This window comes from Epinephelus moara, chromosome 4, assembly GCF_006386435.1.
Source record: "Epinephelus moara isolate mb chromosome 4, YSFRI_EMoa_1.0, whole genome shotgun sequence".
NCBI lineage: Eukaryota > Metazoa > Chordata > Actinopteri > Perciformes > Serranidae > Epinephelus > Epinephelus moara.
The window spans coordinates 18,874,842-18,897,372 of NC_065509.1; the positions used below are offsets into that span (position 1 = coordinate 18,874,842).

The 22,531-nt window shown below is 42.2% G+C and overlaps 3 protein-coding genes across 4 annotated transcripts in view; all 3 read right to left on the reverse strand.

The window, feature by feature from the left end:
- glod5 (glyoxalase domain containing 5) lies at positions 1 to 2,843 on the reverse strand. The gene is made up of 4 exons (XM_050041996.1): positions 2,592 to 2,843; positions 1,063 to 1,218; positions 584 to 739; positions 1 to 450 (listed from the first exon to the last, which is right to left on the reverse strand). Exons 1-4 carry the CDS (start codon positions 2,646 to 2,648, stop codon positions 322 to 324), a joined length of 498 nt encoding a protein of 165 aa, XP_049897953.1. The 5' UTR covers positions 2,649 to 2,843; the 3' UTR covers positions 1 to 321.
- Positions 2,844 to 3,662: 819 nt separating this feature from the next.
- rlim (ring finger protein, LIM domain interacting) lies at positions 3,663 to 9,718 on the reverse strand. The gene is made up of 3 exons (XM_050041995.1): positions 9,550 to 9,718; positions 7,847 to 7,960; positions 3,663 to 7,764 (listed from the first exon to the last, which is right to left on the reverse strand). The coding sequence occupies exons 1-3, from the start codon at positions 9,716 to 9,718 to the stop codon at positions 5,939 to 5,941; spliced, it is 2,109 nt and encodes a 702-aa protein (XP_049897952.1). The 3' UTR covers positions 3,663 to 5,938.
- A 4,170-nt stretch (positions 9,719 to 13,888) lies between these two features.
- nexmifb (neurite extension and migration factor b) overlaps positions 13,889 to 22,531 on the reverse strand; it is a 66,685-nt gene continuing 58,042 nt past the window's right edge. The window contains exons 3-4 of one of the 2 annotated variants that reach the window (XR_007569828.1): positions 15,882 to 21,431; positions 13,889 to 14,892 (exon numbers count right to left, since the gene is read on the reverse strand). Coding sequence is in view for 1 of the 2 variants with exons in the window: in XM_050042852.1 (XP_049898809.1) it covers positions 17,209 to 21,431 (4,223 nt within the window). In the remaining variant the exon portion in view is untranslated. Of the gene's footprint in view, positions 21,432 to 22,531 lie in introns of both variants that reach the window. The other variant, XM_050042852.1, reaches the window with a different exon arrangement.

Below are 22,531 nucleotides of genomic sequence, written 5' to 3' on the forward strand. Positions count from 1 at the left end.
TACACTAAAGAATCTTTTATTTTCAGCTGAAAAAGCAATCATTCTTTAAATGCTCAGTTTCACTTTACAAAGTACAAAAAAATCTCCTGAATAGGCACTTGATCATATTGTTTAACATCTACAGGTGTTGAATTTTTCACTTGTTATTCTGAATTATTGTCTTAGCAAACTAATCTCATCTACCTCTGTTTGAAAATAGTACAACTTGTCTGAATTAGCCTACAGTTTGGTCTCAAACCTAATAATGGGTCCAAGAGACAAAACTGGATGCATTCCAATTCATTCAAAAACAAGGTCTAAGAAGTCTCAGGAAGATCCCTCTTATACTGACTGGTTATAGTTCGACACCTCAATGAGATTGTGATCCGGATCTCTGAAGTAAAGAGAGGTGATGGTCCCCACAGCTCCAGTCCTCTCCACTGGTCCCTCCTCTATCTCAACCCCACAATCCTGCAGAGAAACAACATATGACAAATGACATACAAAGTCAACTAGTGCTCAAATGGTTTTAAAGGAGTAGCCACTTTACAAGATTAAGACTGATTCATAATTTAAGGCAGTCTTTATGAAACTGGTGAGTGACCTTCAAATGTGCAGCTACTGTAGCAAGGGAGGTTTTGGTGATGAGGCACAGGTCTGCAGAGCCTGAGGTTGGGCGCTTGGCTTTGGGCTCAAACTCCTGACCCAGCTGGTGGAGGTTGAACTTCTGCTGGCCAAAACCCAGGGCCTTACGGTTTCCCTTGAAAATAACAGAGACGGTATGTGTGAGTGTGGAGAGCAGTTTGAAAGCTCAAGGTCCTTGCTGACTGACTGAGTGGAGAGGGCTGCTCTCAGCTGACATGCAATCAAAGCCTGCCATCTAGTGGATGTTTTCTCAAAAACAAAAAGCACAAGGGGATTTTACTTGTTCTTTTCCTGATTCCTGTAAGTAATGCATGTAAAACCCTACCGACATTGTTTTATTCAATAATTAATTTCCAATAATTAATCATATGTCAACTGCTACTTCTACTACTAATAATAGTAATGATAATAATTTAATGTACACACTACTTTGCATACCTTGAAAGTGATCACCTCCATGCCAAGGACCGAGGTATAAAAGTTTACAGTGTCTGGCACACTTTTTACTGTAAGAACCAAATGATCCAGATGGCTCACTTCCACTGGACAGGCTCGTTTGAATCTGACACCTCCAAGTGTTTGGATGGAGACAGTCTGAAACAGATGAGACAAATAAATTAAAATACTGTAAGTTTATGACAACAACATTGGAGAGGGTATTGCAGTTGAACAGAGTGTCTGCGGGTATCAAACACTTAAATTTAATGCTTTTTAGGACCTTTTCAGGTTGGTTTTAATCAAATTTAAGACTGATTTTTGGACAAATCATCATCTTCTTATTCAAGCACTAAGTAAAAAATATAATGGTAAGTAGGATATACATATAGCCTGGCGAAGAAGTAGGTTTTATGCAGGAATATGATTATTAGAGTGAGTTAGATTGACCTCAATATTGCCAACAGGTAAGAGCAAATATAACCTCCTGAGACCTTGTGCCCTATATGAGGACATCACATTTTACTTATTGTAGTGGCAGTAACACAATACACAATGCACTAATCCATCTAAAAACAAGATGGCAGCCATCTCTGCCAGGTCAATCTGCAGCAGATCCCAACACAAAAGTCAAAAAAGGTCCAAAACCTGATCACACTAAATGGTTCAAACTTGCTTATTTATGATAAATAATGTTTGTAGTTTGATATGATAAATTAGCGATTAGCGACAGTAACAAGCTAAGATGCTGTTAGGAATTTGGAAGAAGTAGGAAGTACTCGTTTGAGGACATTGAGACTTAATTATTGTCAACAATGTTGAGTTTTTTTATTCATATTTATTGGAGCCAACTGATCCCAAATTGCTTAGACAAATTAAAATTGCATACCAAACAAAGTTCAGGTCTCCAGAGGTTATAGCAAAAAGACAGTATTAGGTTTAGTGGTAGGTTTAAAGATAAATAACATCAGAAATAAGGACTTTAATGCAGAAGAGCTTGACTCATTTTGACAAAACGAAATTAAAAGATGGATAAATCAAATTAGATGAAAACGTCTGCGGTGATTAAGACGTAAGAAATTTTAATGTAATACTATTTAATGACTTTGAAGGTGATATGTGTTAAATTAAAGATATTTTAAGTCTTTTTCAGGATTTACAGACGCCCTGTTTAATTTGGCATCAACAGCGCCACTGTGTGGTGAAAGAGTACGGCATCCTGTGAGGATCTGAAAGGTGGAAGTCACGCGTAACTTGAACCGACTAGCAAAACGTTGATGCTGTAAGCTTAGCAACGAGTTAGCTCATATGTTCAGTCCTCCAGTGAAAACTAAATAGCCTAGTATTATATTAAATGAAGCCATTTTTCCAAGTCGGTAATTTTGCTGACGCGATAACGGTTTCTCTAAAGTCTACAGCCGTTACTTCAGTTCGTACGTGACCCGCAAGTAAAAACAGTGTTAATAAGAATACGTTAATGTTAAGTGTACCGTTAGCAGTAAGCTAAATTAGCAGGTAACCACACACTTTACCTTCAAGCTGCTCCTCTGAAAGTGCAACAAACGACTCCCAACCGCCCGGAGCGCCATCACTGCCTCAGACTGGTACTTCCTTGTTTTCCTACCTCTGTGGACTGTGAACTAGTGATATCTGCTGCAACACTATTAATGGTAAAAGCACCGAGAAATGACAAAAGACAAAAAACAAAACATTTTTTGTCTGCCACACTTCTCGACGTCTGCCTGTAACAGAGATCATACCTGAGAGCACACAACATAAGCTTTGTATTTTATTTGTCAGCTGGGGAATGAATGGGAATTTTTCCCAGATCCTACCAGCAGGGGATGCTGATAACACTTCTTTGTCCCAGTGTCAGTGGACTAATGCATCATGTATGATTACATATATGTGTAAGTGTAATGTGATAAAGAGCCCAATGGATGGGCTCTTTCATGCTAATAAAAGGGGAAGTGAACACTAACCATCCTCTGCTTGCAATGCAGACAGGGTCAACTTTAAAGGTGCATGTGAGTGACACAACCCTGATTTCAAAATAAGTTGTGATGCTGTGTAAGATCTACATGAAAACAGAATACAGTGATTTAGGAAACAGATTTTCAACACATCAAAATCCTTTACACTAAACATATTTCCAATGCAGCTAACATTAAATTAAATTAAACACATTAAATTTAGATGAGACATTGGTATTAACTGAATAAAGCTACACTGATAAAATAATCGTCACATTTCAATCCATAAAAACAATGAGCAATTAAGGGGAATGATACAGGAAAAAATATTGAACACACCAGCTGAAATGTATTTCATACTTAGAGAAGCCTTTGTTTGCAATGCCAGTGTCAAGATGCTTTCTGTCTGAAGAAACACATCTCTCTCAGTGTTCTGATGGGATTTTTCTTCCACACAGTCAGTCTTAAAACCATGTAGATTTTTTCCTGTGAATCTTGAGAAAGAAATTCCACTTTCAAAACTTAGCAATTAGTGTCCTTTGTTCCCAAAAGCGTACGGAGTGTTGTTAAAAGAAACTTTTTTTGGAAGGCTGGATGTTGGATGTGGCAGGCATCAAATTCAGAATGACTATATTTACCAAAACAAAGTTTATTAGTTTGAACATTAAATATTGTCTCATTTTCACTGCATTTAATTGAATATAGGTGGAAAAACATTTACAAATCATTACATTGTTTTAACCTTTTACACAGCATCCCATCTTTTTTGGAATCAGGGTTGTAAATTACATTTTAAAAAAGCCTAAATATGCAGTGGTAAGGGAAAAATATGTCAGATCCAAGCAAAATGAAAAGAAAAGTATGTTGTAACTGCTGAATATTTAAGATAAAGGTAATAATAACTAATAATGTGTGCAACTAATAACCCAACAGCACGGTGAGTGTACAGAAGGCATACCTGCAATGCATTTTTTTTAGCATAACAACTTGTTTAATTCAGCGGTTAGTTTCATTTAACACCCAGTTAACATACTGCACTGGGTGGGTCACAGAACAAGGCCAAAACTAAAGAATGGCCTAAGAGGGAACATACATTTCATTTACATGTTTATGGTATTTCACAATGACAATGTCTTGCATTCAAACTGTTATGTCCCACAAAGGGAAGTAATAATTGTGGCAAGGACATCTAACAGTGGAACAAGAAACATGACATGATGGCATTAACTGTGATGCCCTTTTCTTCCTTTAGCCAGTGTTTCTGTTCATCGACAGTGCTATTAAAAGCTACAGAACTAAATAAAATAAAATAACTTCAACACATTTTAAAAAGGTAATAAGTCTTCATTTAAGATTTTAGCCATTAACATTAACAGTTTTAACAATAGCATACATTTATATCTTGGTTTGTATTTCCCTACTTTCATTTTAGCATGTATTGCACACTGGTATGGAGCATCTGCTCATGGGGCAGAAGGGCACAGTGGGTGAGCATCTTGACTTCTACTGGAGCCTTACTTAGACAGAAGGACAATGATGTGACCTTTGTTCAGACTTGGTTAATGTCTGATACTCAAAGCTTTGGATTAATAACTTAAGTTCTCACTTGTACATTGAGGTGGACCTCTATTCTGGTTTGAGTTGACATTTTATTTTAACACAATTTCTGGTCATTTCGATCTATGCCAAGACCAGCTTAGAGAACTTAATTCATCAGTCAATAATTTAAGACAACTCAATGTGGGAGTGGAAAAATAAAGAAATCAGACCTGATGGATGACAGGACAAAATGATTGAGAAATCATTGTTGTACATTAAAAAATAAACACCCTTACATTTGGGGGGAAAAGTCAAAAGCAAGTATATTCTTTTTCTGACATGTCATGCCTGTTAGTATTTTTGAGGTGGGGATATTCACATGCCAAGAACTTGATATAAACCCATATCTACTACCAATATTGAGACATCCCCAATTTCTGGTATGAATACGATTCAATCATTTTTAATGATCAAGGAAATAAGATAGTATATGATTCCAAAATAAACATACACATTTTGCCAAAGTAGCCTGGTTTGAATTATCTTTCCTGTCTGTACATTTTATTTTGTGAAACAATTCAGCACACTGAGAGTTTTCATGGTATATGCCACTCCACAACAGTAGTCTGTGTCTTTCAGGTGCACCAAACGGAGAGTAGAAGTCACACTGTAAATGGCAAACCAATTAATGTCCTACATCCTCTGGACATCTCAATCTCTTAATAATTCTGCTGTGTACACTGAAACCACCTATTTCTTTAACAGCAAATTTAGGGATGCTCTGGTAGAGAGTAACTGTGGCAAAAATGACCCTAATCTTCTTATGAGATAATTTACAATCCAAAACCAATTCACTGATACAAAGTATGATTTAAAATTATTTTTACAAGCTTATTTACAGCTAATACTTTGAACTGGTGTAACTAAGAACTGTACCAATACCCAACTTCTGGTATATAAAGCGCCATTTAGGAGCTAATACAAAAGAGCAGATGTGTCTGAACTACCTGCAGGTGTGCAGCATTTATAACCAGGGGATTCTTTAAGAGATACCGGCCTGCTTGTGTGCATGGCTTGACGCAATGCAACAAACTGCTTGGTCACTACAGGTTGATTCAAACAACATGCATTGCTTGTGCCTAACTTTGGACTGCCATAATAAATGTCTTACTGGAGACTGAGTATGTCCCGATGTCACTGTTATGGAGCACCCCAAATCAAACCTGTGACTGCTTTATGATCAAACTCACAAATGGTATGAAGGAAATACATTTCAACAGTGGAGACACATTTCCTCAAAGCCTCTTATGGGCCTGAGATATTAAGATTACTTAGTTTGAAACAAAATGTCTTCAGTCTTTTATAAGCTACACCACACTCTCTCGGTTGGCTGATACCAAGACAGCCCTGCGGCAGATGGGGCAAGTGGAGTTTTCCGATAGCCAGCGATCAATGCAGTGCACGTGGTACTCATGCGAGCAGGGCAGCTTACGTAGCTTGTTACCTTCTGCATATTCTGTTATGCAGACACTGCAAGTCTTCAAGGCATCACTCTCACCAAAGTTGCGCATTGAGAGGTTGTCAATCTGCTCTTTGGTCAACCCTTGGGGCTGGTCCTCGTCGTCATCATTTAGGAGGAAGAAATGGGCAAGCCGCAGGAAGGGCAGTGAGCTGGGCTCCTCTAGGCTGATAGGTGGTCTAGGTCGGGCCCTGCCACCAGAGGCAGGTGGAGCAGCGGCAAGGCCCTCATCAATATCAGTCTCAGCTGTCCTTGCTCTGACTCCAGCAGCCACAGGTGGTTCATCAACATCAGCAATAGGAGCAGCAGCAGGAGGAGCATCTGGGTTGTTGAGGGCTTCAGCCAGATCCGCAGGTGTGTTGGCTCCACGGTTTGAATCTGACGAATCAGAATCTGAATCCATGAGGTAGCCGAGTTCACCAAAACCAGTCATAATCTGCCTAATCATAGACTGGAGAGCCATTGAGGTTGCCTCTCCCAAACCTGCATCGGAGATTCTTCGGATAGGTATGCGAATAGTGCTGACGTAGGTCCTCACACCAGCACGCTCAGAGCGTGAGAAAGTCCTACGAAATCCACCACGCTCACTTTCGTAAAGAAATGTGTTGTTTGAGTTCTGGGAGCGTGAACGGGTGCGACTAGCAATGCTGTCTCTTTGGCGATATTCGCCTGGACGCACACGACGCACCTGGAGATCAAGCATAATAGTAGGGGGACGGCGCCCTGCTGCACCCCCTTCACCCCCGGGAGCTTCTCCTTCCTGAGATCCTACATTTTGGGCCTCAGGGACCATTTCTTCGCCAGCCCTAGATGGCTGAACATCACTGTCAGCAGTGCTTTGCCTAGAAAGAACATGTTGTCGAGTCCGAGAGCTGCCCTCCACCTGAGGCACAGGGGAGACACTGGTGGAAGAGCTGATGCCTTGAGAGGAGTGAGCATGACGTGAATTAGGGAGACCATCCAGCTGATCCAGATTGAGAGGGGAACGGCTCCTGGCTGTACGGGCCCTAGTCCTGCGTGGCTCTGGACTACGGCTGCGGGCTCTCCTTTGTCCTCTACGTGGAGAAGGAGAAAGTGGGGGTAGTACAGGCAGGGCAGCAGGTGAGCTGGGATGTTCTCCTAAAATCTCTTGTGAAACAACTTCTTCTAGTTCAGGCTCAGGCTCAGGCTCAGGCTCCGGCTCCGGCTCCGGCTCCGGCTCTGGCTCAGGCACAGGCTCTGGCTCAGGCTCAAGCACAGGCTCAGGCTCAGGCTCAGGCTCAAGCACTGGCTCAGGCACTGGCTCAGGCACTGGTTCAGGCTCTGGCTCAGGCTCTGGCTCCACTATGACAGCCAATTCCTCTACTACTGGTTCCTCCACCACTTCTGTCTCCATAGGCACCTGTGGTTCAGCATTTGCCACCACTTCTTGACCCTCTGGAGATTCCTGGGAAGACTCCTGTGGAGGCTCCTGCTCCCCTTCAGCAGCTGCCTGCTGTTCAGCCAGGTTCCGATTCACACTGATTTCGAGGCTGAAGCGAAAATCCCCACTGTTTGGGTTGGTCTGGCTTACGGCCCGCCATGACTGGTTTCCACGATGACCAGTTCTGGTAGTGTTGCCTGTGCGCCTCACTGTGTTCAGCCAGTCTAAGAGACTATCCCCATTGGCAGGATCCTCAGGGTTTTCTGGTGGTTCTGAAAATCAGAAGAGTTAACATTTGACAAATTATCTGAATTTGATGGTGAATAAATTTTCTTGAAAAAATGCCAAACTTACCAACTGGATCTTCTCCATTTTCAGTACTGGGGGCACTAGTACTGTTATTCTGCTGTTCTGGACCATCCTTGATTTGCTGAAGTCTGCTAAACAGCTCATCCTCCGTTACTTCTCCTGAAAGAGACATTACAACACAAAACAACAGTCTGTTATTAAAAAAAGAAAAAATATTTTTTGGCAATCCACGTATTCCTTGAAGGTTATTAAGGTTTCTTACAATTCCTCTTCTCTAGCCTGACCACCAATGTAAGCTGAGAGAGAGAGTCATTTGCAGGTGGCTGAGCGGAAAAGATTAACTCCCTACAATAAGATCAAACATTTTCTGATTTAATGGACAGATAGAGGGGAATTCAGCAGAGGGACAAACTGTAACAGCAACAAATCTGGTAGTGAACCAGTATAGGGAAAAAAAAGATTGCATTACGCTGAAATGTTGTACATGAAAAGGACTGGTGGTAAATTTTGAACTGTATTGGGCACTTGAGCCATTTCTTTTAAGCAGCAACGGGACAATAATGAAAACTGCTGGTGTAAAGCACCTGACAAAGTGTAAATAAAGGATCAGAGTAAGCAACAGAGTATTAATCTAATAATATAAATAGGACAGTAAGGATAAGTCCGGATATAAAGGATGGCCGTCATCCAAGGACTATCAATCAAAACACAGGAAGTCGTGATGGATAACTTTCATTCTTTAGTGTGAATGCAACAGCATACAGCACAGCAAGCCCATAGGTTTGTGTTTTATCTGTATGGGAGGAAATTACAGAAGAACACACATTAACAATGCAGGAAAAACTCTAGAGATTGCTTGCTGTAAAGAGGAGGCATTCTAATGCCTGGGAAGTAAATGTTTACATGACGACAGCTTTCATCACATCCAGCAGATCCAAATCGATCGATAACTAATCACTTTGGCACAGATAATGGTATGGCCTTGGACTATGTCTCAACTGTCTGTGACCAAGTAGTGAACATGTCCATATCTGGTAAACTCTGTTAACAGTCCGTTTCCAGAAGAACGATGTGCAAAACTTACTGCGTCATCAGAACACACGTAGTGGGGTGTCACATTCCAAGTATGAGAAGGGCAAAGCAGTCCGCACTGGAGTTTTCAGGCAGCAGACACTTTCCTCTGTCCTCACTGTGCCACTGGGTCGTTAATAAGGCAGGAGCGCTCCCGTGATTGGTAGCCTACGTGGCTGCGCATGCCCGGCCTCTGCATCAAGCTAGACCTGATGTGAGCCTTTTTAACAAATAATAATAATGTCTTGGTTTGAGTTTGTCTAAATCTATATTAGCACTTTTTTTAATCTTTTTGTAAGCCAACAGTTTGAAACTTTGAAAGGGAGGAATGAAATTCAATACAGCTCAGACAAAGCATTGAATAGGAGAGATGAAATGACAGTGGGGCTTCAGTTGTTAGCTGAAAAGAAACGAAGGCAAAAACAAAACAAAAAAACAGGTAAAACTAAACGGAAAATGAATGAATCCTATATTACACATGTGCTTAATGAGATCCGTCAGGCTTCTGTGTGATGTGGCCTGGTATCAATTAAATCCACTCTGAATACCTGGAATGTACCAAGCACTGATACCCAGCCCTATCTTTGAGTTGCTCAGTATGATACAAACGTCACCATTTCCACAGTCAGAGATTACAGTCACAAGAGTGAAGACTACTGTAATTAAATGTTAATTACCTGGGGTGCCCAAAAGATTGTTGTCTCTCATGAGACGATAGTCCTCATCACTCAGATTGTTGACAAACTGGTAAAAGGCCTCCTCCCTGTCCAGGCGGTCCAGCTGCCTTCTGCGCTGTGACTCTGGCTGGTCACTGCCACTCTGCTCAGAACTGTCAGACCCCTCCATCGATTCAGAAGGCAGGGAGGTTGAGGGATGCTGTCCGATCTTCAGCAAGATCCAGCTGCTGCAGCAACAACAAAGCAGATAAATGTATTACTTGTTGATTCAACCTCTAATAAGAATACTCAGGATTTAGGAAAGCATTAGGCAACAGGGAGTCAACACCGAAGGTTCGTGACTTGTCTCATTTCACACCTTTGAGTATTTCCACGCTGTCAGCTCTAATGAATGCAATATCAAGAGTATCAACCGGATAACTTGTCAGCAAGGGAAAAGTCGGGTCAAAATACAGCATCACAATGCGACATGCTCAATAATTGGGAACGACGACCCAGCAACTGTTGGCTAATGTTAGCATGATTTACATCCACCGGTTACAAAGCAAACTGGCATGCAAACTTAGTATAAACACAACACTGGCTAACTAAATCATTGAGATTATCGTAACGTAGTTTTCCTGAACAAACTAGAAACTGTGGATGTATCACAGCTATAATTCGTGAGAATAACATGAAGGTCTGAGTTTTTCGTAGTCCTGTGGGAAAGCAGTATGTTGGTCAAAGTCGAGATAAAAACAAAATGGCATCATCTAGCTTAGCCTACGCTAGCTAGCTACCTAGCATTGTACACGGTTACAAATACTGCCAACTTCAACCACAATTAACTGAGCGTTAGCTATGACGGAGAAGCGACTGTGTTTGTTGTAATATGTGGAGCAAACAATGAAGGACTGGCGATAGAGTGACTGCGGTATCATGTGTAACGTTATCGTCGGATCAAAACAAGCTTCTTAGACGACCAAACAACCCTGGTTGTGTTGAGCTCTCACTATGCTAATGCTAGTTAGCTTCCATGTCTAACATTAGCTAACGCTAACCTAGCCAGTAACTTCGTGCTAGGTGTCCTCAGGTACACTATCTTGACGTGGATACCAATTTGGGACAAATAGCTGGTTTCATGAAACGTGACATGGACTCCATTTTAGTCGTTATGTATTGATACCACAGAAACATGAGGATTTAATTAAAGAAAGACACCGACGCTACTGTTAGCATCACCGCAAGCTAACCGAGCAAGCGACGTCAATCAGTGACGTTCACAACCAGAGCAAACAAGCTAAAATTAGCTAGCTAATGAAAGTAAATGTTATCAGAAGGAATATACAGTCTGTCATCAAATCGCGGTTACATTACCTGTTCGGTGATGTTAGTAGCAATGTAATCGTACTTTCAAATTGTTCTTCTAACAGTCTCTCAAAAACGCTTGACTGATGAGCTAAGTGCGATTTCAGGATTCCATTTTCTTTCTTTTAGGAAGGCTACAATGATCTTCCGGAAACTGGTACCGCTAGAATATTTTCCCCTGAGTTTAACCTTCCAGGTAGACACAGGCACTGTAATAACACAGGCTAAATGGTTTGAGTTTGCGTCCGCCAATAGCAGCGAGTGAGGCGGGGTTACTATGATACATCCATGGGCGAGCTGTGCGCAGCCTGATAAGTGGGGCTGCCTGAAAGACTGAGCTCTGGGCAACACAACATGTCGTGTCTCTCAGCGGAGCATCAGAAAAAAAGGATGTTTGTGTTGGACAGAGTAGCAGTGTTCAGCTGTAGCGTCACGATGCGGTTGTAATTGCAAATACTCTTACCTTCTGCAGAATTCAGACTAGGAGACAAAGATCTGCAGGCACACCAGTGCGCTTAAATGTCCAGTACAACATTATTCAAGGCTTTTAAGAAAACCATCTGTCCTACATGCACAATCATGTGCGACTTATGTTGCATTCAATGGCTTTTTACCACATCTTAAATTGTTAATAGAATATTCTGCCATTATGTAGTGATATTTAATTCCATTGTGACCATTTGTAGTCCAGCGTTTTTTGAAATGAAACAAAGACAGTCGTCTACAATTGGTTGGTGTTATGGACAAAATGCATATAACAGTAGTGTAATTAAAATCCCATGTGACTGCTGTGTATCATTAATGCCTCATTTAGTTGTATAGTCTCCAGTGTTGTACAAGTAGCACACAATCGGCCTAGGCCAGACTGTGTATTAAACAGTATGTGCTGCCCAAAAAAAGGGTTGTATGTAGTCCACATATTTGTGTGTCATATAAACTCACTCACTCACATCTTAATTCAATGCCACTTCTTTTTCAGCCAGCAGTGATTAATAGGCTATTTCTGCTCTGTCCCTCATGTACTGTCTACAGCTACCACTGCTACATTGTCAGAGGATGAGCAAATTATATTATAGTACAAAAAGACAAAAGAAAAAAAAACTGAAACACATGTAATCATAAGCACCCAAAGTTTTAACATAAATCTGGGTGATAATTGTAAAAATGAAAATGTCATGTCTCCCAATCTAGGTGTTGTAAAGTCAAGAAAACAGTAGCATCAATTAACTTTACTTCATTAAAAATAAACATTTTTGCTCAAATATTTTGCCACTGAGGTTTAATTTCTTCCCTGGTTTCAATACAAAATAAATAGCCAGAAAACTTACTGTGTTACAAAATTGATGTCACACCTTCTGCCTAAATTTTTTGTCAGTAATCTGTATCAGTAATAACTACTAGTTAATGACATATGATGCGCAAGACATTCAATATTTTTTACCTGTTAAACTGCATTTCAATATATATATAAGTATTACCCCATAGTGTCGAAGTGGATTTTTGCGCCAGTTTTTTAATGCATTTATAGTGAATGTTTTGTGTTGTAAATGACATACAGCCACTACAGCGACACTCTAAATGTATTTACAATGCGTTCAATACATAAAGAAGGTCCAATAGTGAAGTCGAAGTCAAGGGGAATGGTACACATTTCTCTTTATCCTTGAAATTACCATTTTAAAAGGTAAAAGAAATATAGATTTTTTTTTTTTTTTTTACAGGAAGAAACACCTCAGGCAATAGAAGGGTTGAGACCTATGTGTCAGTGGAACTGGGATGGATACAGCAGCATGCTGCCACACCCTGTGATGACCCTTCGACAATAGGTGGCATCTAGTTACAGGCCTTTATTAAAAGCATTGTGCAAAAAGCCAGCAAGCACAATTGCAGTTATTTCCGACACATGTTGGGAAAAAAAAGCATTTTTCCTCATTTATATTGGACACAGTAAAGCTATAGAAGGCTGTTGGGAAGTTGTTGAAAGCCTCTGCAATGCTATGTTTTACAACACATGCACGAAAACACACACACACACACAAATCTAATAATAACATTAAATTGCCAGCCAAACCAGAAAAAAAGTGTGAGTAATTGTGCTGTTTGTAGGTTCTTGTGATTTGACTCAATAAGTGCACGCCTACATGAGAAACAGACATGCTGATTCTTTTCAAAATGTTACTCCGTAGTCTTCTGGGTAATGATAAAAACAACAAACACACAAACAATCCTAATGAGAGAGTCTATGGCTGTCCACGCAATGTGAGTACGCACTGACAAAACAACTAGGGTCTCATTTAATAACCACAGGTGTACCTGATCCACTGCATTAGACATTCCATCTTATAATTTGCCTGCTCCCTGATCTGCTATGGGTGACTAAAGAACAAAAACAATGCTAATACCACCTGACAATTTTGGAGGCATACATCACAGGATCTGTTTATGGTCTGAGACAGTATCTCCAGCTCCAATTAAGCATGCCAGAATGAGTTGCAGTGTGGACCACAGCAGCCCAGCTCAGAGTTATGGATGAGCAGTCACTCTAGCAATGCCTGACCCTGAGTGCTAATTAGATATGACATTAAAATAACATGAGCCAAAGCCAGGCTTGTGCAGAAATTAAAATGCCTTACGTCTAAGAATGTTCCAATGTAATAAATAAGGACAGACTAATTTGAATTATTGAGGTTGCATTTGTATTTACATATTTTGTGGAAAAAGCAAACACTGAGTATAACAGATTCTTCCCTATTACTATTATTGTAGAAATACCACAAGGATGAGATGTATAACATATACTTCACTCCTGACATGTCGGTAAGCTGTTCCAAAATGCATCACCTCTGTAATTATTGTTTTGAATGGACCGAGTTTGTTTGCGGAGCAGTAAATAGTGTAGATATTCTATGTTTACTGTTTATACTGTCATTAATGACTACAGCAACGGGTGGGCGGTAAAAAACACAACCCAACTCTCTTCAGAAAGCAGCATTCAAAATCTTATTTTAATTTGTATATTTACTCCATAAACATTATTACAAAACTCAGCAAGTTACCAATATTACATTATCACCATACAGGCTTGATCACAAATATTTAAAACCTTTGCAACAGTTACAACAAAACAAAAAAAACAAAATAATACTCAAATAATTTACATGAAAATCTATAAAACAGCAAATTGTTCACAAATTATATTTTTTTTTCCAGGTTTTCATGTTTTTTTTTCTTTGCTTATTTGTGTTTTGCACAGTAACACAACACTCTCACAACAAGATCATGGTCTTATTACAAAACTCCCAACAAAATGTAAATATTTCTAGTTTTCTGTTGATACTTTCATATTTTGGTTTTTAAAACCAGAAACTTGTCATTGTATATCCTTTCCACTGCCCATAGAGGCGCATAAAAGGTTACTCACACACACAAATACTTCACAGCACTTTCTAAGAAAAATATACACTTACAAAATATGTTACAAATTGGCACACAAAAAATATACAAGATTTTGTAGTGTCAAGAGTTCATTAAGATTCCTTCTGGTAACAACTCTAGACAGTATATATAAAGCTCGGTAATCTTTTAATGAAAAGAGCAAAAGTAATTCCAATCAATGTCAAAGAATCATGAAGTGAATACATCAAACATAACATTATAATATACATTCATAAAGAGGGTTAGGTACCTAATCTATTTTGCATTTCTTTTTTGTTAACTCTGGGAAAACAAAAACAAAAGAAAGAAAAGGAAAAAAGGAAAATGAAAAAAAAGAAAGAGAGAAAACAATTGTCAGCTTTCTTAGCACCATTAACATGAGGCAGCTCAACAGTGGCACATTTTAAAAACAAAAAGAACAAGTAAAGAAAAGAAACTATGAACTGAGAGAAGTACATTCAATTTGACAATAGGCAGAAATGAGAGAAGGCAGACTAAATGGGCTTGCAGCCCATGTGGAGCTTCCCATCAGCAGCTTGTCTTGGTCCTAACCCTGATACACTGGAGAAAAGAAACAAAGGATCATGGCAGAGAGGAGAGAAAAAAGAGACAGAGAAAGATTGATTATGATTCTTGCCATATGCAAGCAATCAATTACTATCACCTGTGCGTCAGAATTACCATATCCAGTGTGACAAGGCCTGTTTTTGAATCAAGCTTCAATTTGTCCGCACATCTCCATGCAGTCTCATGTAATTACTGCTCGTTTAAAAATGATACTCAACATTCAAAAGAAAGAGAAAATATAGGCCTATTGTTTCAGTATATATTTATAAAAGATACTCGTGTAACCAGTTGAAGTATATATTTAGCCTAGTATATAAAATCAAAAGATTTTCATAACTGATTAAACATGATTGTATGGTTCATTTTAAGGTGGATTTACTTCAGTGCAGTGAGGCAGTGAATGAGCCCAAAGTAATTAATATAAATGGCCCAGGAATACACTGGATCAGATAGTGCCAATACATTTTCTTTTCCGTTTTGTGCCTTTATTTGGCCTTGATTTTTCTGGTGACATTATTTTCTGCCAAAATATTGACCCATCCAAACTGAAATGACAGGTAATGATGACATTTCAAAGAAAATACCTTCGAGAGAAAGAAGTTAAATGAAGACATTATGTGATTAATGAACCAAAACGCACCAGTGGTGCAACTTATAAAGTATGGCAGTGTTAAGAAATAAATTACATGAGAATGTCAAGAAAAATTACTGTTTAAATTACCATTTCAGGTAAGATAGAAGTAAGATTCCCACGTGGAGCTAATGCAAAGACATGCTTTCCTTCATTTACAAGATTACTGATTCCATTTGTACTGAAAACTGCTTTCACATTCACATTAAATCTAACTGCAAAAATGTTATGTCCATTCACGGCTGATGCGTGCATCAGAATCTCTATGAGTAATAAACTGCCTTGAATTTCCAGTACAAAACAGCTATTCAGTGAGGCACAGCCCCAACCGACAAATCGTTTCCTTGCTTACCCTCAAACATCTGCACTACACTCTCCTTGGTCCAGAGAAAGCTCATTTGAACATCTCTCTTTTTTTTCTCCGTCGTCGTCTTCCTCTACAGTAGCCTTCAGAGCAGATCTCCCCTTTGCCTCTCTTTTGTTGCTTCTCAGTGCCAGGCGATGTTGAGGTAAATTGAATTTGGCAAACAAAGTGGGGGAAACGAGGAGAATTCAGAGTCTTTCTGATTTGGTTTAGTGAGTGGTGGTGTACCACTGCCAGCTGTTGGTGCCTTTCATCAGAGAAGAGAGAAAAGTCCCAAATAAAGAATTCCTGTAGTGGCAAGTCTCTGTAAGGAGTCTCCAACCCGAGCAGCCAATACTCCAATGGATAGAAAAGAGGAACAGCCAATATTCACACATATATAAGAGGTCATTTACACAGCATTGTTACTTTTGGCACATTGATTTTAAGATTATAATCATCTTTTTTTGCAAATATTGCATGTCCCTGTACAACAACATTGACAAAAATACTCTGAGGGTGGAGCTTTTATGAATTTGCAAGGCGTAAAAATGTAAATTTAGATAACCAGTTCCTCTTAACTCCAGAGGATAAAGAAACGCTTGATAAAAGGAAATGGGGAGTCATTCCAACTTTGAAGGGGGGAGAAAAAAAAAAGACAACGTCTGATATGTCATCAATACAAAATGGTCCCATCTTGTGTTTTCAAGATGTCTTGGGCTTAAATAGGGCTCATTAATTGTAGGTTTCCTTCTTGAAATGAGCCAGGCAGTGTATGAAGGACAGCAACAACAGGACATCCATATTCTGCATACAAAAACAGATGAGGAGGAGGGGTGCGTAGATGTCACTCAATGCATTTGTGTATATAGCTACATCTTTAGGGGAAAAGGGGTAATAAATACATAATTCAGGGGGAGCTAGTTCTGCTGAGAAAATACAAAAACAAAGTTCCTCAAAAAGGCGACAGAACTGTTTTCAAGGCTTATTCTTTTTTTTCTTTTTTTCAGACAAAAATAAAACAAAAACGACTATAAGAAGAACAAACAAAGCAGAAACAACAAAAGCAAGAAAAATGCAGCCATGGTCGTTTCAAATCTCAATCAAGCTTGACACAATCACTCAATAGGTAGTTTGCAAAGTACAAGAAGTTTTTCATGCAGATATTAATTTCCTCTTCGGGTGGGGGGTTAAAAGGAAGTGGGAGTAGTCAGGGGGAACGTAGTACTCATGCAGCTCTGGCATAGCGTCAGTGTAGGTATGCTTGGGAGGGAGGGCTGAGCAGGTAGTGGGGGGAAAGTGAGAAGGGGGTGCAACAGCAGCTGATAACAAAATATTACCTCAGTTTCTCAAAAGAGGTCATCAGTGCTATGTCCTTATTTGGGTCTCTCTCAGCTCGCTTCCCCTTCAGTGTCTCAATCCGCGGGAACTTTGCACTGGTCTTGTGGCGGTACAGCTTTTTGTGTGCAGGCCCAGGGTTAATAAAGTTGGGTTTATCAAACATGTTACAGCCCAGAGCTAGTTGAGGGAATAAGGGATGAGAGGGGTTGAATTTGGCCTGGTTCTTTCCTCCCTTTCCCCCTGCCTTTCTGCCTCTCCCCGCCCCTGTTAGCGTGGCTCCTTTTTTCTTCAGGTCGGCCTCTGTGCCTGCCAAGATTTTGAGGGTCTTTAGGTTGAGGCTATTGGCCTCAGAGGGCATGCAGGCCTCAGACATGGGATTCCACAGTGGCTCAATGGAGGCCATCATGAACCTTTGGACCTCTGCCATGCCAGAGACAATGTTGGACAGAATATTGGAGGGCTCCTCGAATTCTCGCTGGTCGTCCCCAACCAGGCTGTTGCTTTCTGACCAGCCGGTGCCAGACCAGTCCCCGGTGCTGCTACTGTCAGTCAGGCCTGTGCCACAACCACCTGCCTGGTTCTTTGCTGCCTTACCCTCCAACATGGCCTTTATCTTTTTGGTGGAACGTGAGTTCTGTTTCGGGGTCTTGACCTTTTCTGACTTGGGAGCTCTGGGAGCCCGCACTTTCTTTGGACTCTGTCCTGCAGCTGCCTGTTTGCAATTGCCTTTCCTCTTTGACTTTATGCTTTTAGCTCCTGCCAACATCTCACCAGTCTGTTTGTCAAATTCGGTAACTCCCAGCTCCTTTTTATCTAAATGTAGCACATCCTGACTGTTGAAGTTGTGCAGCGGAAACTGGCTGTCTTCCACTGTGTATGCATTTGCTGTATGCTCTTGTTGCTGCATAACGTCACAGTTCCACTTTACCTCCCTGTTGCAGTCCATAGTCATATCATTCACATCCTGGTACTCTCCAACATTCCCCGCCATCTTCACCTCGCGCCCCACAACCTGGGGGGACAGGTTGGGGGTCTCAGGAGGGGAGAGCTCTGACAGTGATGAGTGTCTAAACTTGTCAGGGGTGAAGTTGGAGATATCCAGCAGGTCTGAGGACTCCCTGAGTGGGGTAAGGGCGTCCACACTCTGCTGAATCACCACTTTAGGACTGCAATGAGCTAGGAAGCTGTCTCGGCCCTCCTCCTCACCCTCTCGCTCACAAGACTTGAGGCTGAGGGAGCTGTAATTGCTGGAGGAGGCTGACAGAGAGCCCACTGAGTCATAGCTGATGAGCCTGCCATTGTCTGTGCACAGGGACCCTCTCTGGTATTGCACCTGGCCCTCCACACAGGCAGACTGACACACTTGCAGATCTGCCCCAGGCTGCAGCCCAGCCTCAGTCAGGTAGCTCTTCTCATAAAGTAGCCTGTCAGCCTCAGGGCTCAGCTGGCTGTAGTTAGACACTGGCAGGCTGTCATTCAGGGGCACAGCAGCTGGGAAGTTGTTGGGTAAGATGGGAGTCTCAGGGGTCTCAGGCCCAAAGCTCTGGCTGTGACTTGGGCAGAGCTGTGGGTGCCACATCTGGGGGAAGCTGGGGCAGTTCTGGGGAGACTGCTGGAGCTCTGACTCAGAGGGGGGAGAAAGGACGCAGCTCTGAGCGAGCTGCAGAGAAGAAAACTGTTTCTCCTCTAGGGATAGCCCCAGAGGATACTGCTGCCTAGAGGGCTGCTGGGGGAAATAAGAGATAGCTGCTCCACCGGAGGAGTCCGTGGCATCTAACAGGGTCTGCAGGTAGCCCCCCGGGATAACAGGGACGCCCGCCTCCACCGCCTCTGAGGAGGGAGCTTTGTCAGAAGAGCAGGTGGACGAAACAAAGGGGAATTTCTCCTCAGATGTGTGAGCCGTGGTGGTATTGTCAGAAAAATGGGGTTTGACTGTAGTTGAGCTAACGCCTGCCTCTTCTAACCCAGCAGTAGGGTCCTCAATCTGTGCCGCAGCGACACAGGCATCCGTTTCATTTGTCACGCTCCTCCCCTCCTCTCCCTCTGCCTCTTTCATTTTCTTGCTCCTCAGCCTGGCTTCGCTTTTGAATTTCCTTATCCTGACTGTTTTATTTCCTCCCAATCTCCTCCCCTCCCTCTCCTCCCTCTCCTGGGAGCGGCTCTTGGCTGTGACTGTGTGCGTGATGGAGTTTGTGTCTAATGTGACTGGGAGGCCTGGGGCTGCTATTATTCCCCCTACCATGGGGGTGGCCTCTTCTTTAGTGACACCTCCCTGGCCCCGATCAGAGAGAAGGGAGCACTGTACTGTTGCTGATTGCTCCACAGCGTGAATCCTCTGAACCTTAAGCCTGTTTGCAATCTTGTATTTCCTTTTGGGATGACTAGAATTAAAAGGGCGATGATGGCGTCCGTTTAGATGAAAACCGCGCTGTTGTTTATCTCTGGCAGCCAGCTTAAGCTGTTCCTGTCTCTCTCTTTGCCTCTCCTGCCAGAAATCCTTCAGAGGAGCCAGTGTCTCATATTTGCTTACTGTGTCGGTGTTTAAGCTCACAGTAGCATCCACAGGGTCCAACTTGCCCAGTTTCACCGACATGAGTCTCTCTCCTTTAAACCTGTTGATGATGATGTACTTGATCACCACTGGCGGCTCTTTACGACAGGATTTCCGCCGTTTTTTAGGACACCAGTCTACATCCTCCTCCTCTTTTTGACCAGAGGGGGCTTTCTCTTTTTTCTCTGCATTCTTCTCACTCTCGAGCGAGTCAACGTCATATAAGTAATCATCACTGTATCGAACCTTTCTCTTGGAGCGCAAGCCATAGTTGAGAGGGTTAGAGGGGCTGAGCAATCTCTTTGAGTGTCCCTTCTTAAACTTGCCCTCCTGCAGGGTGTCTGAGGAGGAGCCAGTGCAGGAGCTGTCATCACTGAACTCGCCTGACTCCTCTGTGGAATTGAAGTCCATTAGGTAGCTGACTTTGGGAGTGGACATGGGTGAGCCTTGGGAGCCGTCAAGGGGGCTCCTACCACTGCAGTCCCCAGCCTTTCCTTCCTGTTCTGTCTCCAGGATGAGCTCATCAGTTTTGGGCTGAAGCTCCTCAGCACTCCTCCTCAAGACTCCCGCTCCCTCCTCTTTCTTGGCACAGTTGGCCAGGACACTGGGGAAGAAGTTGAACTGTGTCTCCTCCTGCAGCACATTTGTCTTTTCCCTCATGTTGTCCTGGAAAGACTCGTAGCGAATCTTCAGCGAACAGACATCACTGCTTAAAGTCGAATCATCGTCTTCATCATCAAATAGATTGTCAACATCCTCCTCAGAGAAGAGGTTGACTGACAGTTCATTCTTAGAACAAAGGTCCAGCAGTTCCATCTTACTCTCACTGATGAAGGACTCAAAGTAGCCCCAGTCCTGGCCGGCGTTAGCCAGCAGAACCTCCTCTCCGCTCACTTTGTCCAGTAACAGTCCCTCATACAAGTTCTTAGCTGTTGCATCATCCTCTGGGTCATCACAGTCCTCTGTTGTTTTGTTTCCATCAACCCTCTTGCCCTCACCTGGGGCCTTCGGCAGAGGAAAGCTAAGTAGCTGGTCAGAGAGGAGCTGTTCTCCATAGTGACTCACTGCCTCCCCCGCATGGCTCAGGCACTGGATGCTGATGTTGTTGATGTCAGAGAAGTCCTCTCGGCTCACGTCCCCTATCCTTACGTTTAGCCCGGACTCTGCGTCAGGGTTGGTGTTAGGGTCATGGGGCGGGTTCTGAATGGAATTAGGGTCAGTAGCATCACGGGTCTCTATGAAGCAGCCGAGGCAGGTGCGGGTAGGCTGAAGAAGACACTCCTCTGTCAGTGCAGACACAGTGCCAGGCTCCATCATTGTAGCTGACAGAGGGAGGGCAACAGGCAGCAGAAGGGAAGTCTTCTGAGCGTCTCCTGTTGGGCTCCAGGAGCTTACAGCTGGGTTGGGAAGTGGTGTAGGAGCGGAAGTGTGCTGAAGGTGGGGGACTACAGTTGGAGCATCACTGGCGGGAGGGCAGGGGGCCACTGTCAGGCTCAGGGAGGAGTCAGTGCCGAGGGGCAGGGAGAGGGCTGGTGATGTAGGTGTGGTCCTCTGGTGTGCTGGGCAGGCCTGCTGTGAAGTCTCTGCGGCAGGAGCAGGTGAGGATGGAGGGAGAGCAGCATCAACGATGCCGCACAGAGTCAGATCACCACTCTGCTCACATACCCCTGCAGGGAGAAAAAAAAGAAAATAATTCAGATTGTTCAACTCTTTGAACTGTACGTCTGAAGTTAAATTACATTGTTTTTGTTCTGTAGTTACACTGACATTTGTTCTGGGCTGCTGAAATGCAATTAGTGTCAATTAACCCCCTGGAGCTCCAAATGTCATTTTGTGATGCCAGCCTTAAACATTAATATTTCAGTTGTGGTACTAGATTCAATAAGAGGTATTAGCAATGTCAAGTTGGGACAACTTCTTACCCATTACTGATTGATGTTCAAATGTAAAAGTCGAGACTAGGCGAGAAGTAACACAGTCATAAAAAATATTCCCACCAAATTCTCAGAACACATAAAACATGAGGCAGGTGACTCATAAATGGAGTCACCTGCCTCATGTTAAGTTAACATGTTGGCATAAGTGAAAGCTTTAAAGGGATAGTTCAGCTTTTTGAAATTAAGTTGCATGGTGTACTTTTCCACAGACAATATATGAAAACAGCAGGAGAGAGAGGCAGACAATGTCCTGCTGTGGAGGGGTCCACAACAAAATGTAATTTAGCTGCCTAACAACATTAATATAGGTTTAAGTGTGTGCTACATTGTGTGTATTTTCACTGCTTCACCTTAAAGTTACACAATGATTTCCAACAGTAAAATGAAACAGTTTTATCTTCAAAGCCAGACTCCATTGATAAAAACTGCGATTTAACATTGCTGAGCACAGGGGCCGCTGGTGTACTGCTGCCTCAAATAGTTATTTTGTTTGTGTTATTGTGTGACTTTGGCGTTTAAAAGGGTTAGTTCAGACTCACCAAAGTCACACAATAACACTAGATAACTAATTGATTGAAGCAGTGGTAGACCAGCAGCTTCTGTGTTCGACATGCTAAAATGACTGTTTTTGTCAAAGGAGTCTGGTGTCTTCGACGAGAGCATACATGGGGAGCTGAAGTCGTTCTGTCAGAACAGGCTGTCTGACTGAGAGGTAAAGTTGTGAAAACACTCTCAACGTAGTGTACACTTAAACTCATATTTATTTTTCTAGATGGGACTTTCTTTAAGAGCTAAAATACATTTCGGTGCTGACCCCCATCCACGGCAGT

Excerpts from the sequence above, each read along its gene's own strand:
- rlim (XM_050041995.1), bottom strand. The coding sequence starts at position 9,718 with ATGGAGGGGTCTGACAGTTCTGAGCAGAGTGGCAGTGACCAGCCAGAG. Across the intron at positions 7,961-9,549 it reads CAATCTTTTGGGCACCCCAG|GAGAAGTAACGGAGGATGAG; the intron begins GTAATTAACATT and ends TGTCTCTTTCAG. Across the intron at positions 7,765-7,846 it reads AAATGGAGAAGATCCAGTTG|AACCACCAGAAAACCCTGAG; the intron begins GTAAGTTTGGCA and ends TCTGATTTTCAG.
- glod5 (XM_050041996.1), bottom strand. The coding sequence starts at position 2,648 with ATGGCGCTCCGGGCGGTTGGGAGTCGTTTGTTGCACTTTCAGAGGAGC. Across the intron at positions 1,219-2,591 it reads TTCAGAGGAGCAGCTTGAAG|ACTGTCTCCATCCAAACACT; the intron begins GTAAAGTGTGTG and ends CATCTGTTTCAG. Across the intron at positions 740-1,062 it reads TGGAGGTGATCACTTTCAAG|GGAAACCGTAAGGCCCTGGG; the intron begins GTATGCAAAGTA and ends GTTATTTTCAAG.